Here is a 15,631-nt window from a genome sequence, read left to right on the forward strand (position 1 = left end):
TGTCGAAAAAGCTCGCTGGCGCAGCTTTGAAGGTCAGCTGCGGCAGGCAGGCGCAACAATCGCCGCCCTCCATTCATCGCCACACATTCTATGCGCCCCTTCTTATTTGCCGGTCGCGGCATGGAAAGTGGCATGTGGCATGTGGCAGCCTCTGCGGAAGCCGTGGACTCGCGGGTGGAAAGTGGGCCAGGCCAGTTTGGAGCGACGCAACCACCGCAGCGGAATGCAGCAGATTTTCGAATTTCCATTTTTCTATGTGTCCGAAGCTCTTCCAGAAAGCTCACCCACGTTCTCAGCCATTAAAAGGATAATGGCAAAGTAAATCATAGGCACTCAAAGTGGAATTGTGATTTAAGGGCATAAATAAATAGTCAATCAAAGTATTTAATTAATGAAGAAACAGAGAAAATATGGAATATTTTAGAGGATTACTGTTGAATGTTAAATGAATGTAAATGGTATTTTTCCAATGCCTCTTCCTTTAAAATTGTACATTAAATCTTAATTCAATTTTTTATGAATGGGCACTTGATTAATATATTTTTAAATCAAGTAAATCAAAAAAATAGTTAAAAGCATACTTTATGTCTCTAAAAAGAATAATTTTTGAAGGTTTTACTAATTTCTTCAATTACAAAAATAGTAAGAAATTAAATTTTAAAAATTTAACGTCAACTGGAAATGTTTCCTTTACATTTATTAAAGCTTCCTAAAAAGCTGACTACCTACAACTTGCATTAAAGCTTTTGAGTGAAAGTCCTTGATGGGTGAAGCTTTTCTCCTTAACTTTAAAAATAAAACTATAATGACTTTTCTGCAAGAGATCTTAAATAAGAATGATTTAAAAACAAAATCAATATATTTAAAAACCTAAAGAAAAAAATATAAATATATAGGGACAATTTTAGGACCTCAAGCAGCCATTCAGATAAAGTCGTCATTAAATAAACATAAACATTACAGGGTACGTGAATTTGTGTTAGAAAACAAATTTCCACCCCTTTTCCGGATGTCTGACAACAGTAGACATGGCGACGGAAAAACAATCCGGGACAGCCAACAGCTGTCAGTCGGTGTGAAGCCGATCGAAACCTATCCACATACAGCCGGATTCTCTGTAGCCCGATATCCGGAATGTCCCGCCAGCTGTTCCCCAAGGGCGAGAATAGAGGCACAATCAAGGTCAAGATCAACGCCAAGGAGCGGGAAAAGGAGGAGGACGAGGATGGTTCACGGAAGGGTAGGGAAGGGAGAAGGAGTAGGCGGCAGTCGGCGGGAGACGGCATTGCATCCGTGGATATGGGTAACAAGCGCGTAACAGGCGATGAGCGGCCGAGTAGCATGTCCGTGGATCGACTTGGTAGCGACTTCACCACCATCATGGATCGTGCCAGCGATGCCAACGATGGCAGCAGTACGGGTCCGGCGGATGGCAGTGGAAGGAAGGCGCCATCTGGCATCAGCGGGAAGCAGAAGAGGAGCTCCAAGTTCCGGCTTAACTTCTCCACTTCGAAATCGGGCGGCTCGGGCACCGGCGCCAAATCGCGCACTGCCAGCACCACAAAGATCACCACTGGGGCATCGCTCATTCCGGATCTGAATCTGATCATAAACCGAATGCGCAACATGCCGGATGATTCGTTTGTCTACATGGACTACATGCTGCCACACGACAGCGAGTACTTCACGCCGTACAGCCTGCGGGAGGTGGAGTACAAGGATCTGAACACCTACGAACCCTTCTATACCGTCACCCGCCACGGCGTCACCTTCTGGCACTGCTCCGAGAACTTCTTCACCCCGCTGGACCAGTGGCAGCAGGAGTTCAAGCAGTTCCTCAGCATCATTCAGATACGATCCTTCTCCATCTTCCGGCTGTGGAAGGGTTTCAAGGTGGGCTTGGGCAGTAAAGGTTTAATCGCTACTGATGCTTTTTTTTTAAGGTATGGGAAAAGACGATCAAGTGGCGGAAACTGAACGAGGCACGGGATTATCTGCAGAACAACCTCTTCATCGTGATTCCCCAGCTGGCCAAAGCGATTCTGCGCATGCGCAGCGATATTGTGCAACTGCAGCGCTTGAACTTCGTCAATGTGACCAATATCGAGAACTGGCATCCATTCTACTTTCTGGAGATGCACATGCGCATCTACGAGCAGCTGCACAAGACCTTTACCGACTTTCGGGAGTTTATTGCCAAAACAATATGTAAGTTGCACTTACCAGAAACTTAACATTAGTTAATGCGTTTTAATAGTTCGAGCCTGCACGGATGCCATCCAGGCACGTGGCTTCTATCCGGATGACGAGGTCAACTACTATCCATCGCTGAAAAAGATGCGTGAAGCGCACAGCTTCATGGACCGAGCACGGAAGAGGGCCTTCTGCAAGACCCTGACCAAGTGGGCAAACACACTTGACCTTTCTAGAAATGATCCTAATCCAATGGCTTCTCCAAACTAGTTTCCTCACCTACTGCGACATGATGGTCTACCAAATGCTGTACCGCATCACGATCAAAAGCTTTGATGACTTGGCCTCTTCTTTCGAGTTGCACGACGAAGTTGGTCCTTCGGAGACGGATATCACTAGACATGATCGGGTGGACAAGAGGATCGAGAAGCAGCGACCAGCGGAGAAGCCGCAAAGTCCATTCTTTTTGGCCATGTTGCGTCTACTGCCCGATCGCATTGATGTCGAGCCCTCGGAGGATATCATCAGGATAATATTTCAGCGCATCACAGGACTCATTCTTGAGACGGTCCTCGAAATCCACCCGTTCACCACAGATCCCTTCTTCACGCAGTACACTCAGTAAGTTGCCTCAATTGGATTACCAACTGAATCACTGGATCACTAACTGAACTATGTTATCTTAGACCCTCGATTATGGGACGCCAGGAGGAGGTGCTATACGAAGGTGCTCCCGACTTGCACTATCTACTGCGCGCCGATCAAAGATTCCAATTCAACCGGTAGATAAACATAACCAAAATGTTGAACTTCAATAATAATAATACCTTTTCCGCAATAGCAAAAATATGTTCATACTGATACGTAAAGCTTATGAAAGAGCGCGACTTTATACGCAGAGGTTTCAGCAAATCCGGGAGAACTTTGAGATCGACAATAGCACCGATCCCACGGTTCTCAATACGGAAAGAGGTAAATATAAAGAAACCTTTTTTGAGATTCCTTATCCTAATCCTGTAATTGTTAGATCTTCAGATACTGCGAGCATACTGCGATAGGTACTGCAATAATGTGAGGGCTTTGGATGGTATCTTGGAGTTTGTATACCTGGGATTGCTAAAGCTCAACCAGACGAACTTCAAGGATACGGTGACGCCGGTTTGTTCCCGACTCCAGAATGTTTTGGCCACATACCTGCCCAAATTGGCCGAGGAGGAGACCACGCGGCTGTACGAAGAGGCACAGGATTTCCATGGCCGGATCAGCTACGAACCGCGCGAAACTCTGGAGATTGTGGCCCACATTCGATTCCTGGACAAGTGCTCCACCGAACTTGACGGGATATTCGATGGCATCGACTATGTGCACGATCTGCTGCTCATTATCAAGGACTTTGGCATACCGATCGATGACGATTCCAAGGAGGATTACATGGACACCGAGGACTATTTGAATAGGACGCGGGAAACGCTGGAGGAGATCAGAGAGAAGCGGCAGGACTTCATCAATCGACTCGAGGATGCCATGCAGGATGACATAGCGGCGCTCAAGGAGGAGATCCATGAGGTGGCCATCGAAGCAGTGCAGCCCTGGCTTCTGGATGTGAGTTATTCGAAACGAACTTGTACATTACTCTTATTTAACTTGATTTTCCATAGGCCAATTCCAATAGATTGTCGGTCACAAACAAGTTGGATACCCTGCTGGAGCACCTGAACAAATGTCGCGAGACAGCCGACGAGTTCCTTGGCTACCAGAAGGAGTTCCAGATTGACTTGACCATGTACGATGAGATGGCCAGCGGCTTCTATGACATACGGATGCGCCAGAATCTCTATCGCACGTGGGTCGACTGGGAGGAAGCGCTGGCCGAGTGGATAGCGGCCGATTTCAACACCCTCAATGTGGTGGACATGGTTGAGCTGAATGCCAAGACGATCAAGAACTGCCTGCAGTTCCAGAAGTATCTGCCGGAGAACAACATAGTCCCCGTGCTCCAGAAATCCGCGGAGGCGTTTAAGGAGAAACTTCCAGTGATCGGTTACCTGCGCAATCCCAATTTGAGAGCCGTAAGTTGAAGGTTCAGTTGGATTAGAATGTATATAGCAACTTAGCGTATATAATACTTAGCGGCATTGGGCGGAGATCGAGGATCTGCTGAATCGCAAGTTCTTCCAAGAGAAGGACATCCTAATCCAGACATACGAGGATGTGCACGCATTCGACGATGTTGCCATCGGCGAGGCTCTCATGCAAATATCCTCGCAGGCCACCGGCGAGGTGCAGCTGGAAAATATGCTCAAGGGCATCGAAACCACATGGAAGGAGACGGAACTGTCCATTGTCTCGCATCATGATGCCAAGGATGTTTTTATACTGGCCGGCACGGAGGAGTTACAAGCCGTTCTCGATGATTCCAATGTGAATATCAACACGATAGCCGCATCCAAGTTTGTGGGTCCCATCAAGAGCAAGGTGGACGAGTGGATCAATGCCATGGACCAGTTTGCCAAGACCTTCGGTGGGTCTTATATATATTAAACTATGATTTAGTTCTTTAATTAACCCATTTTGAAACAGAAAGCTGGATGGACTGCCAGGGAGCTTGGATCTACCTGGAGGCCATCTTCGCCTCGGCGGATATCCAGCGACAGCTGCCCCACGAGGCCAAGATGTTCTTCACGGTGGACAAGAGCTTCAAGGAGACGGTTCGCCAGGCAAAGAAGGTATCGCTGGCCCTGCCCACCATGTCCAGCGTGGATGTGCACAAGGTGCTGGTGGAGAACAACCGCTTGCTGGATCTCATATCACGCGGATTGGAGGCATATTTGGAGGTGAAACGTGTGGTCTTTCCCAGGTAAAAAAAAAAGTAACCCAGAAAAAGAATCATACATATAAATATTAATCCCCCGTAGATTCTACTTTCTTTCCAACGACGAGCTGCTGGAGATCCTGGCACAAACTCGCATTCCACAGGCAGTGCAGCCGCATCTGCGCAAGTGCTTCGATGCCATCTACCGATTGGAATTTGGATCAAAGGAGGGCGGCGACGGCAAGATGGTGGCCACCAATGACATCGTGGCCTTCCTCTCACCCGAGGGCGAGAAGCTGCAGTTCGGCAAGGGGCTGAAGGCCCGTGGAGCAGTGGAGGAGTGGCTCAGCAAGGTGGAGGAGGCCATGTTTGTATCCTGCAAGCGTTACATGCGTTTCGGTTACCAGTGCTATCCGGCCAAGGAGCGCGAGGACTGGTTCCAGGATCATCCCAATCAGGTGGTGCTCACCGTCTCCCAAGTGCAGTGGGCCGCCGACATTCATCGCATCTACGAGGGCAAGGAGCGCAATCCCCTGAACATTCTCGAAAAGATGTCCAAGTTTGAGATCAAGTGCCTGAAGGATCTGGGCGCCCTTGCCGCGCTGACCAGGAAGAACATTAGCTCGCTGCTGCGCAAGATCCTGTGCGCCCTGATCACCATCGATGTGCATGCCAAGGATTCGGTGCGCATGCTCATCGAAAAGGAGGTGTGCAAAGCGTAAGTGTCAAGACTGGGAGAAGTTTGAGCCAAGATCTTAAGATTCATCCCATCAGATCCGACTTCAACTGGCTAAAGATGCTGCGCTTCTACTGGGCCGATGAGACGGAAACGGTCTATTCCCGCATGGCCGCCGCCAATATTCCGTACTATTATGAGTACTTGGGTGCCGGCGGTGTCCTGGTGCTCACCCCGCTGACGGATCGCTGCTACCTCTGTCTGATGGGCGCCTTCCAGATGGATCTGGGCGGTGCTCCGGCCGGACCAGCCGGCACAGGCAAGACCGAGACCACAAAGGATCTGGCCAAGGCGTTGGCCAAACAGTGCGTCGTCTTTAATTGCTCCGATGGCCTGGACTACAAGATGATGGGACGCTTCTTCTCGGGATTGGCCCAATGCGGCGCCTGGTGCTGCTTCGACGAGTTCAATCGAATTGACATCGAAGTGCTGTCCGTGATTGCCCAGCAGTTGATCACCATCCGGACGGCCAAGGCCACGAGGGTGAAGCGGTAACACATCACGCACTTAAAGAAGTTTATCTCCATTGATAAAGTTCGTATCATCCATAGATTCGTCTTCGAGGGTCGAGAGATTAAGATCAATCGGTCCTGCTGCGTCTTCATAACCATGAATCCCGGCTACGCCGGTCGTACTGAGCTGCCCGATAATCTGAAGGCCCTGTTCCGGCCCATCTCGATGATGGTGCCCGACTACGCGCTCATTTCGGAGGTGATACTGTACTCGGAGGGCTTCGAGGATCCCAAGATCCTGGCCCGCAAGATGGTGCAGATGTACCAGCTGTGCAGCCAGCAGCTCAGCCAACAGAATCACTATGACTTCGGCATGCGAGCCGTGAAGTCTGTCCTGGTGATGGCCGGAGCTCTCAAGAGAGCCTCGCCCAATCAACGTGAGGATATCACCCTAATTGCGGCACTAAGGGACTCCAATATACCCAAGTTCCTGGCTGATGATGCTGTGCTGTTTCGTGGCATCCTCAGCGATCTGTTTCCGGGCGTGGAACTGCCGGACTCACAGCATCCGCATCTGGAGGCCAGTTTGCGATTGGGCCTGCGACAGAAGAATCTCCAGGCGGTGCCGACGACCATACGAAAGTGTCTGCAGTTGTACGAGACGATGTGCGTCCGCTGGGGCGTCATGCTGGTGGGTCCCACGGGTGGCGGCAAATCCGTGGTGCTGCATGCCCTGGAGTTCGCCCTCTCACATCTCTTCGAGAACGAGGTGCAGGATCCAAACTTTCGGCCTGTGGTCATCCAGACCATGAATCCCAAGGCGGTGACCATGAACGAGTTGTACGGCTATGTGGATCTTAAGACGCTGGAGTGGCAGGATGGCTTACTGGGCTTGGCGGTGCGAACTGCCACCACCGTCGAAGGTAATGATCAGCTATAGAGATAAAAGATAATCAGAGGTTAAAAGATAATCGTAAACTTTCGATACAGAGGAGATTCACCAATGGATCATGTGCGATGGCCCCGTGGATGCAGTATGGATCGAGAATTTGAACACGGTGCTGGATGATAACAAGATGCTGTGCCTGGCCAACTCGGAGCGCATCAAGCTGACCGCCTGGATTCATATGCTCTTCGAGGTGCAGGATCTACTGCAGGCTTCGCCTGCAACCGTTTCCCGCTGCGGCATGGTCTATGTGGATCCCGGCGATCTCGGCTGGATACCACTGATCGACACCTGGCGGGAGGTGGACATGAAATACAAGCTGCCCGCTCCACTGGCTGAGTTCTGCTACCAGCTCTTTGTGGGCTATTTCGACAAGGCGCTGAAGATCGAACGGAAGCGAGCGGTGTACACCATCCACCAGGTGCTCGGTTCCAAGGTGCGACTGTGCTGTGAGCTGACCTCTGCCCAGCTGGAGGCGGTCAAGTGGTCGGCACTGGGTGAGGAGCAGGCCAAGGAACTGGTGACCAAGATCTTTGCCTGGGCGGTGCTCTGGGCCATTGCCTCTAATCTCAAGGATGCCGAGAAGGTGTCCTTCGAGGAGCAGTGGAGCAAGGCCATTGCCCTACATCCGAATATGAGGTAAGAATGGTGGCCTTACTTAGTACCAAGTTATACGTTCCTATACCTATTCCAATAGCCTTCCCAACTACACCTTGTGGAACTATCGCATCGACCTGGAGAAAATGGACTGGGGCAGCTGGATAGATATCATGGCCAAGTTTGTCTTCGATCCGGAAACCTCTTACTACGACATGCAGGTGCCAACGGTGGACACCACCAAATATGGGTGAGTGCTGTCTGGTCACCACATACGTGATTCCACAAGAGTAATCCCAATCTCCACCAGCTATGTGTCCGATCTTCTATTCAAACGAGGCATGCCCGTAATGGTGACTGGAGATACGGGCGTGGGCAAAACCGTCCTGGCCATCAGTTGCATGAAGCGCCTGTCGCAGGGCAATGTCATTCCCGTGATCCTCAACTTCTCCGCCCAGACGAGTAGCGTGCGCACCCAGGAGATGATCGAGGGGCCGCTGGAGAAGCGCAAGAAGACCCAGCTGGGTGCTCCGGTGGGCAAAACCGTAATCGTGTTCATTGACGACGTGAATATGCCCAAGCTGGATACCTACGGTGCTTCGCCGGCGATTGAGTTGTTGCGCCAGTTCCTTGACTTTAAGGGCTTCTACGATCGGGAGAAGCTCTACTGGAAGGAGATTCTGGACGTGGTCCTGGGCTGTGCCTGCGCTCCGCCTGGCGGAGGTCGTAATCCGCTCACTCCGCGCTTTGTCCGCCACTTTGCCCTGTTCTCCTTGCCGAAACCCAATGAGGAGACCCTAACCCAGATCTTCAATGGCATCCTGCGAGGCTTTCTGCAAACGTTCTCATCCGCAGTACGAGCTCTGTCGGAGCCCATGGTGAATGCCTGTGTGGATGTCTATATGCGAGTGGCCACCGTAATGTTACCCACACCGGATAAGTCGCACTATATCTTCAATCTGCGCGATCTATCCAAGTGCATACAGGGTATCCTGCAGGCGAGCAATCTGCACTACAACCAGGAGAACCAGATACTCCGCCTGTTCTACCACGAGACCACACGTGTGTTTCACGACAGGTTGATTAACTTGGAGGACAAGGCCATTTTCAAGACCCTAATGAAGGAAGTATGCATGGACCACTTTGGTCGACCGGTGATCAATGACAATGAGCCACCGATCCTCTTCGGGGACTTTATGGTCTTTGGCAAGCCGAAGAACGAGCGTATATACGATGAGATCAGGGATCAAACCAAGCTGGAAAGCGTACTCAACGATTACATTTCGGACTACAACTCGGTGGCGGTGGGCAAGCAGATGAAACTGATCCTCTTCCAGGACGCCATGGAGCACACGGTCCGACTGGCGCGACTTTTGCGCAGCGATCGCGGCAATGGACTGCTGGTGGGCGTGGCCGGAATGGGAAAGCAATCCCTCACCCGTCTGGCATCCCATGTCAACGAGTACAACTGCTGGCAAATCGAGATGCGACGCAACTACGACCTAAATGCTTTCCATGAAGATCTCAGGGTCCTCTACCGCATCGCTGGGGTGAGTGCCTAAGTTTCATTACCCAAGTTCCATTGGCAACATCTTGCGTTTTAATCCCCAACAGATTGAAAACAAACCGGTAACCTTCCTTTTGATAGACAGTCAGATCGTGGAGGAGGAGTTCCTGGAGGATATCAACAACATCCTCAATTCCGGCGAGGTGCCCAATCTATTCGAGGGCGATGAGTTCGAGAAGATCATCCTCGACGCTCGTGATGGCTGCAATGAGAACAGAAAAGATGATGTGAGTATACCAAAACGGCCATTATATTCATATAATCTGAATAAAACCCTATCTTTTATATGGCTTAGCCCTGCACACGCGATGACATCTACAAGTTCTTCATCAACCGGGTGAGGAACAATCTGCATGTGGTGATGTCGATGAGTCCGGTGGGCGATGCCTTTCGGCGCAGATGCCGCATGTTCCCCTCGCTGGTCAACTGCACCACGATCGACTGGTTCACCAGCTGGCCCACGGAGGCCCTATACTCGGTGGCCCTCGGATTGCTCACAAAGATCGCACCCAAAATGGAGGATCGCGTCTCGCTGGCCAGCACAACCGTCTTCATGCATAAGGTAAGTGGGGTTTCTTCTAAGGAATACTCTGTTCCAATGAAATCCTTTGCAGACTGTCGAGGATGCCTCAGTGAAGTTCTACAAGGAAATGAAGCGGCACTACTATACCACACCCAGTAGCTATCTGGAGTTGTTAAAGCTCTACCAGAATCTGCTGAAGATCAAAAACATGGAGATCATAGCCAAGCGAAAGCGAATCGCCAATGGTCTAAACAAGCTACTGGAGACCAACGAAGTGGTAAGTAACTAATCTCCTCTATCCTTACAGGGTTTATCCATAGTTCTGTTTCCATCATTAGATTGCTGTGATGGGCAAAGAGCTGGAGGTGATGGTGCCGCAGCTGGATGAGAAATCCGCCATGATGAAGTCGCTGGTGGACAATCTGATCAAGGAGACCAAGCAGGCAGATGCCGTAAAGCAGAGCGTGCTGGAGGACGAGATGAATGCCAAGGAGAAGGCGGCGGTGGCCCAGGCGATATCCGAGGATGCCGGCAAGGATCTGGAGATTGCCATGCCCGCACTGCGCGAGGCGGAGGAAGCACTAAAGGGTCTGACCAAGGCGGACATCAATGAACTGAAGTCCTTCACCACGCCGCCTGCTTTGGTGCAGTTCTGCATGGAGGCCGTTTGCATTCTGCTGGGCGTCAAGTGAGTGGGTAATCTCCCTCCAAATTCCTTAATCCCCTTATTTTGTGTTTTGCAGACCCACCTGGGCATCCGCCAAGGCCATCATGGCGGACATAAACTTCATCAAGCGGCTGTTTGAGTATGATAAGGAGCACATGAAGGAGGATACCCTGAAGAAGGTCAAGAAGTACATCGACCACAAGGACTTTGTCCCGGCTGTAAGTTTACTTGCACAGCTAGCAGAATACCTTGACTTACCATCTCGCTATTTACAGAAATTTGAAAAGGTCTCCAAGGTGGCCAAGTCGATGAGCATGTGGGTAATATCGATGGATAAGTTCTCCAAGGTGTACAAGGTGGTGGAGCCGAAGATCAAGCGAAAGGAGGCCGCCGAAGCGGAGCTCAAGGAGGTGATGACAGTGCTGAGGCAGAAGCAAAAGGAACTGGCTGCCGTGGAGGCCAAGATCCAAGGACTTCGCGACAGTCTCGAGGAGAAGCAGCGCGAGTTCCAAGTAATCCAGGACAACGTGGACTTGACCTACGGTCGGATCAATCGCGCCGGTCGCTTGACCTCTGCCCTTTCCGATGAGCAGGTGCGCTGGCGCGAGACGGTCAAGTCGCTCACCGGAGATCTGGCCTGTGTGCCCGGCGATGTCCTGGTGGCCGCCGCCTGTGTCGCCTATTTGGGGGCCTTCTCGCACGAATATCGCCGCGACATGAGTGCCCTGTGGGTGACCAAGTGCCGTGAGCACAAGATTCCCTCCAGTCCCGAGTTCAACTTGCTCAAGGTGCTTGGCGACCCCTACGAGATGCGACAGTGGAATGTGGACGGCTTGCCCAAGGATAACATATCCATTGAGAATGGCATATATGCCACCAGGGCTTTGCGCTGGGCCCTCATGATCGATCCTCAAGAGCAGGCCAATCGCTGGATCCGCAACATGGAGCGGGCCAACAATCTGCAGGTAATCAAGATGACCGACGCGTCCATGATGCGGGTGCTGGAGAACTCTGTGCGCCAGGGGTATCCGGTGCTGCTCGAGGAGATCAACGAGACCATCGATCCCAGTTTGCGGCCCATCCTTCAGCGGGAAACCTATCGATTCGAGGGTCGCACCTACTTGAAACTGGGCGACATGGTGATTGACTACGATGACAATTTTAAGCTCTACATGACCACAAAGTTGCCCAATCCTCACTACCTGCCCGAGGTGTGCATCAACGTGACTCTGGTCAACTTTCTGGTCACGGAGAGCGGCCTGGAGGATCAACTGCTGGCGTGAGTATTCACTTTTCCTATCATAAGCATTTGAACTTCTACAACTGCAATCGTAACCCAAGGGACATTGTGGCCATCGAGCTGCCCGCCATGGAGATCCAGCGTAACGATCTGGTGGTCAAGATCAACTCGGACAAGCAGCAATTGCTGGCGCTGGAGGACAAGGTGTTGAAGCTACTGTTCAACTCCGAAGGAAACATTCTCGACGACGAGGAGCTGGTGGAGACCCTTAACGATGCCAAGGTGGGTCGCTCCTCCTTACTCCGATTAAATGTTGTAATGTCCATCATACTTCATTATAGGAAACATCGCTGATCATTGCCGCTCGACTGATTGACACCGAGGAGACGGAGAAGGTCATCACCGCTTCCCGGGAACGTTATCGCATCCTGGCCTCCCGAGGAGCCATCCTCTACTTTGTGGTCGCCGGCCTGGCCGAGATCGATCCCATGTACCAGTACAGTCTGAAGTACTTCACTCAGGTATTTTGCAATGTCCTGCGATTGGACCATCCACCACAGGCCGTGGATGTGCGCATTTCCACTCTGATGACCGACGAACTGAAGGCCATTTTCGATAATATATCCCGCGGCTTGTTCGAGAACCACAAGATCATCTTTAGCTTCCTGCTAGCGTTGTCGGTGGAACGGCAAGAGGGTCGAGTTAGCGAGGAGGAGTTCCTTTTCCTTTCACGCGGCCCCGTTGGCAATATTCGGCCAAAGAGTCAGCCGGCCAAGATCAAGATGAGTCAAATCGAATGGGATTCATGCATCTTTTTGGAGGATAACTTCGGTAACTTCTTCAGCGGATTCACCGACGAGCTGGACAAGCCCTTCTTCATCCAGATGCAGGAGAACAAGGAGGTCTTTGACTTCGCCCAGACGAATCAGCCACCAACGGACAAGTGGAACAAACGCCTGCGGGTATTCCACAAGCTGATGTTCATCTCCGCCTTCCGGAAGCCGAGATTCCTGCTAAACGTGGTCTGCTACCTACAGTCCACCGTGGGCAAGTACTTCACCGAGGCATCAGGTGGCACCCAGTTGAGCTCAGTGTAAGATCCCCAACTCCAAGCTATAGAAAGTTGTATAATTTTTGTATATCGCATTTAGCTATTTGGACACCTCTGCTGTGACGCCGTTGATCTTTGTGCTGTCCACCGGGTCGGATCCAATGTCCGGCTTCCTCAAGTTCACCACCCAGATGCAGTTCACCGACAAGTACTACTCCATATCGCTGGGCCAGGGCCAGGGACCACTGGCGGAGAACCTGATCGAAAAGAGCTTGCGAATGGGTCACTGGGTGTTCCTGCAGAATTGCCATCTGGCCACCTCGTTTATGCAAACGCTGGAGACGATTGTGCGTAACCTGACGCTGGGCATCACCAAGGCGCATGCCGATTTCCGACTCTATCTCTCCTCCATGCCCATCCAAACGTTCCCGATCAGTGTGCTCCAGAACTCGGTGAAGATCACCAACGAACCGCCGAAGGGTATCAAGGCGAATGTCTTTGGGGCGCTGACGGATCTGAAGCAGGACTTCTTCGAGCACCACATCCAGAATGGCAATTGGCGGGCCATTGTCTTTGGGCTGTGCATGTTCCATGCGGTTTTACTGGAGCGCAGGAAATTCGGACCGCTGGGTTGGAACATCACCTACGAGTTCAGCGAGAGCGATCGGGAATGCGGTCTAAAGACCCTCGACTTCTTCATCGATCGCGAGGTGCTGGATGAAATACCATGGGAAGCTATACTCTATATCAACGGTGACATCACGTGGGGCGGCCGGGTGACGGACTACTGGGATCTGCGGTGTCTGCGCACCATACTGACCATCTTCTCATCGAAGCGGATCATCCAGCCGGACTACAAGTACTGCCGTGGCGATAGCTACTATCGGGATCCGCGCAAGAAAACGCTTAGCGAATACTCAACCTATGTGCTGGGCTTTCCGGTCCTCGAGGATCCTGAGATCTTCGGCATGAACCAGAACGCCAACATCGTGTTCCAGACCAAGGAGACGTCCTTCTTTATCAACACCCTGCTCCTGGGCCAGCCCAGATCCGCCGCCGACGAGGGCCAGGCCATGGAAAACGAGATCGCCCAGCAGACAATCGCACGCATCCAGAAAGCGCTGGCCACCAAGATTAAGAGGGAACCCATCCACGACACGCTCTCTGTGGTAAGTTATATGGTAGCTTATAATATGGTGGTCCAGTCTTAATCCTTACCCTCTTCCCAGCTGGACGCCAAGGGTCAAGTGCCATCGCTGACCATTGTGCTGGTGCAGGAGATCGATCGATTCAACATCGCACTGGGCATCATTCACGACAGCTTAGTCAATTTGTCCAAGGCCATAAAGGGTCTGGTGGTAATGTCGGAGGAGCTGGAGAACGTCTTCAAGGCGCTGCTATCCAACCAGGTGCCCGCGTCCTGGGCCAAACGTAGCTTCCTCTCGATCAAGCCGCTGCCCAGCTACATATCCGACTTCCAGCGGCGCATCGACTTCATCCAACAGTGGGCGGAGAACGGAGCACCGCGCTCCTATTGGATCAGTGGTTTCTTTTTCCCGCAATCCTTCCTCACCGGCGTCCTGCAGACATACGCCCGTCGCCGTGTCCTGCCCATTGACTCGCTGAAGATCGACTTCGATGTGTTCGAAAGGGAGCTGGTGCAGCAGGACTTCTTTGAGATGCACATCAACAACATGAACGTAAGTATCTCCACAGCAGATTCAAGTTATGTTTTCTACACGATTTTACACGTACAGGACCAGAAGCTATATGGCAACCTGCCGGAGTGCACCGATGCGGTCATCAATGTGCATGGCATCTTCATCGAAGCAGCTCGCTGGGATTTGAGCAAAGGCGGCCTGTGCGACGCCAACTTTGGAGAGCTCTTCTGCCGGATGCCGGTGGTGAGGTTCAAGCCGTGTCTGGAGATTTCGTCAACGGTGCGATATGAGGCGCCGCTGTACAAAACCCAGCAGCGATCCGGTGTCCTCTCCACCACCGGCCATTCGACCAACTTCATACTGGCCGTCCTTTTGCGGAGCCACAACGAGCCGGAATTTTGGATTATGCGGGGCACAGCTCTGGTTTCCGCTGTATTGGAAAATATTTGCTAGGTCTAGATACAATTGACAGGTTATTGCTTTTTATGCTGCATACTTAAAGCCGTCTTTATTTCGTTTCATGTTCAATTTCGGGTACTTTCTGCTTAGGTGTACAATACATATTTTATGTGTGTGTGTGTTGGGAGGGAGGTGTTAATTAAATATACTGATTAAGGTCGTAATTTGTGGATTCGAATGCAATCAGAGCGATGTTTTTGAAAATCCCTAGAGAAGGCACTGAAATATTTACATGCCTGCTTTAGAAAGCAATCTCTCATCGCATAAATAGTTCCGATTTCGTATCAAAAGCGCTTTCACACATAGGAATAATTTATTTTACAAGGCAATTAAGTGCTCAAAATACGAGCTACTACTTATGGCAAAAACTTGACAAAGTCTTCATTAATATCTGACGAGTTGTTCTTAAGCCTACGTGTATATAGTTATGTAGACATCTGTACTGTTCGTATATACAACATTGCACGTTTAAAGTCTGTTCATCAAATCTACTTTGGAATTCTAAACCTTGCACACACACACATACACACACACAGCGAGCGAGAAGAACACACACAGGCACTACCATTCGTATACTATGTACAATTCCCTTCGAGCTCAGCTTTAGTTTAAGTTAATGTTTCAGTTTAAGTTTCGATTTTGTCACAGTCTATGTCGCATATCAATCAACAGGTGGACAGAAAGATAACAGATAGGGCAGGTCTAACTAATTGACTAACAATAAACA

At 50.8% G+C, this 15,631-nt stretch overlaps 1 protein-coding gene across 1 annotated transcript; it reads left to right on the forward strand.

Annotated features, from left to right (window-relative positions):
* Window positions 1-120: 120 nt before the first annotated feature.
* LOC120455696 (dynein axonemal heavy chain 6) lies at window positions 121-14,929 on the forward strand. The gene is made up of 28 exons (XM_039642104.2): window positions 121-174; window positions 1,027-1,893; window positions 1,944-2,208; window positions 2,258-2,402; window positions 2,464-2,814; window positions 2,880-2,975; window positions 3,035-3,165; window positions 3,221-3,795; window positions 3,852-4,262; window positions 4,324-4,714; window positions 4,774-5,050; window positions 5,109-5,723; window positions 5,780-6,232; window positions 6,293-7,116; window positions 7,184-7,778; window positions 7,837-7,986; window positions 8,047-9,286; window positions 9,351-9,530; window positions 9,599-9,865; window positions 9,918-10,103; window positions 10,165-10,514; window positions 10,570-10,711; window positions 10,769-11,772; window positions 11,835-12,015; window positions 12,075-12,826; window positions 12,885-13,953; window positions 14,014-14,484; window positions 14,542-14,929. Exons 1-28 carry the CDS (start codon window positions 121-123, stop codon window positions 14,896-14,898), a joined length of 12,399 nt encoding a protein of 4,132 aa, XP_039498038.1. The 3' UTR covers window positions 14,899-14,929.
* The last annotated feature ends 702 nt before the right edge of the window (window positions 14,930-15,631 follow it).

This window comes from Drosophila santomea, chromosome X, assembly GCF_016746245.2.
Source record: "Drosophila santomea strain STO CAGO 1482 chromosome X, Prin_Dsan_1.1, whole genome shotgun sequence".
Taxonomy (NCBI): Eukaryota; Metazoa; Arthropoda; class Insecta; order Diptera; family Drosophilidae; genus Drosophila; species Drosophila santomea.

What these genes read in the sequence shown, in the direction of transcription:
- LOC120455696 (XM_039642104.2), top strand. Translation starts at nt 121, where the DNA reads ATGGAAAGTGGCATGTGGCATGTGGCAGCCTCTGCGGAAGCCGTGGAC. An exon ending in AAGGCCACGAGGGTGAAGCG is followed by an intron (nt 6,233 to 6,292) that starts GTAACACATCAC and finishes TATCATCCATAG; the next exon opens with ATTCGTCTTCGAGGGTCGAG. An exon ending in TCCTCTACCGCATCGCTGGG is followed by an intron (nt 9,287 to 9,350) that starts GTGAGTGCCTAA and finishes AATCCCCAACAG; the next exon opens with ATTGAAAACAAACCGGTAAC.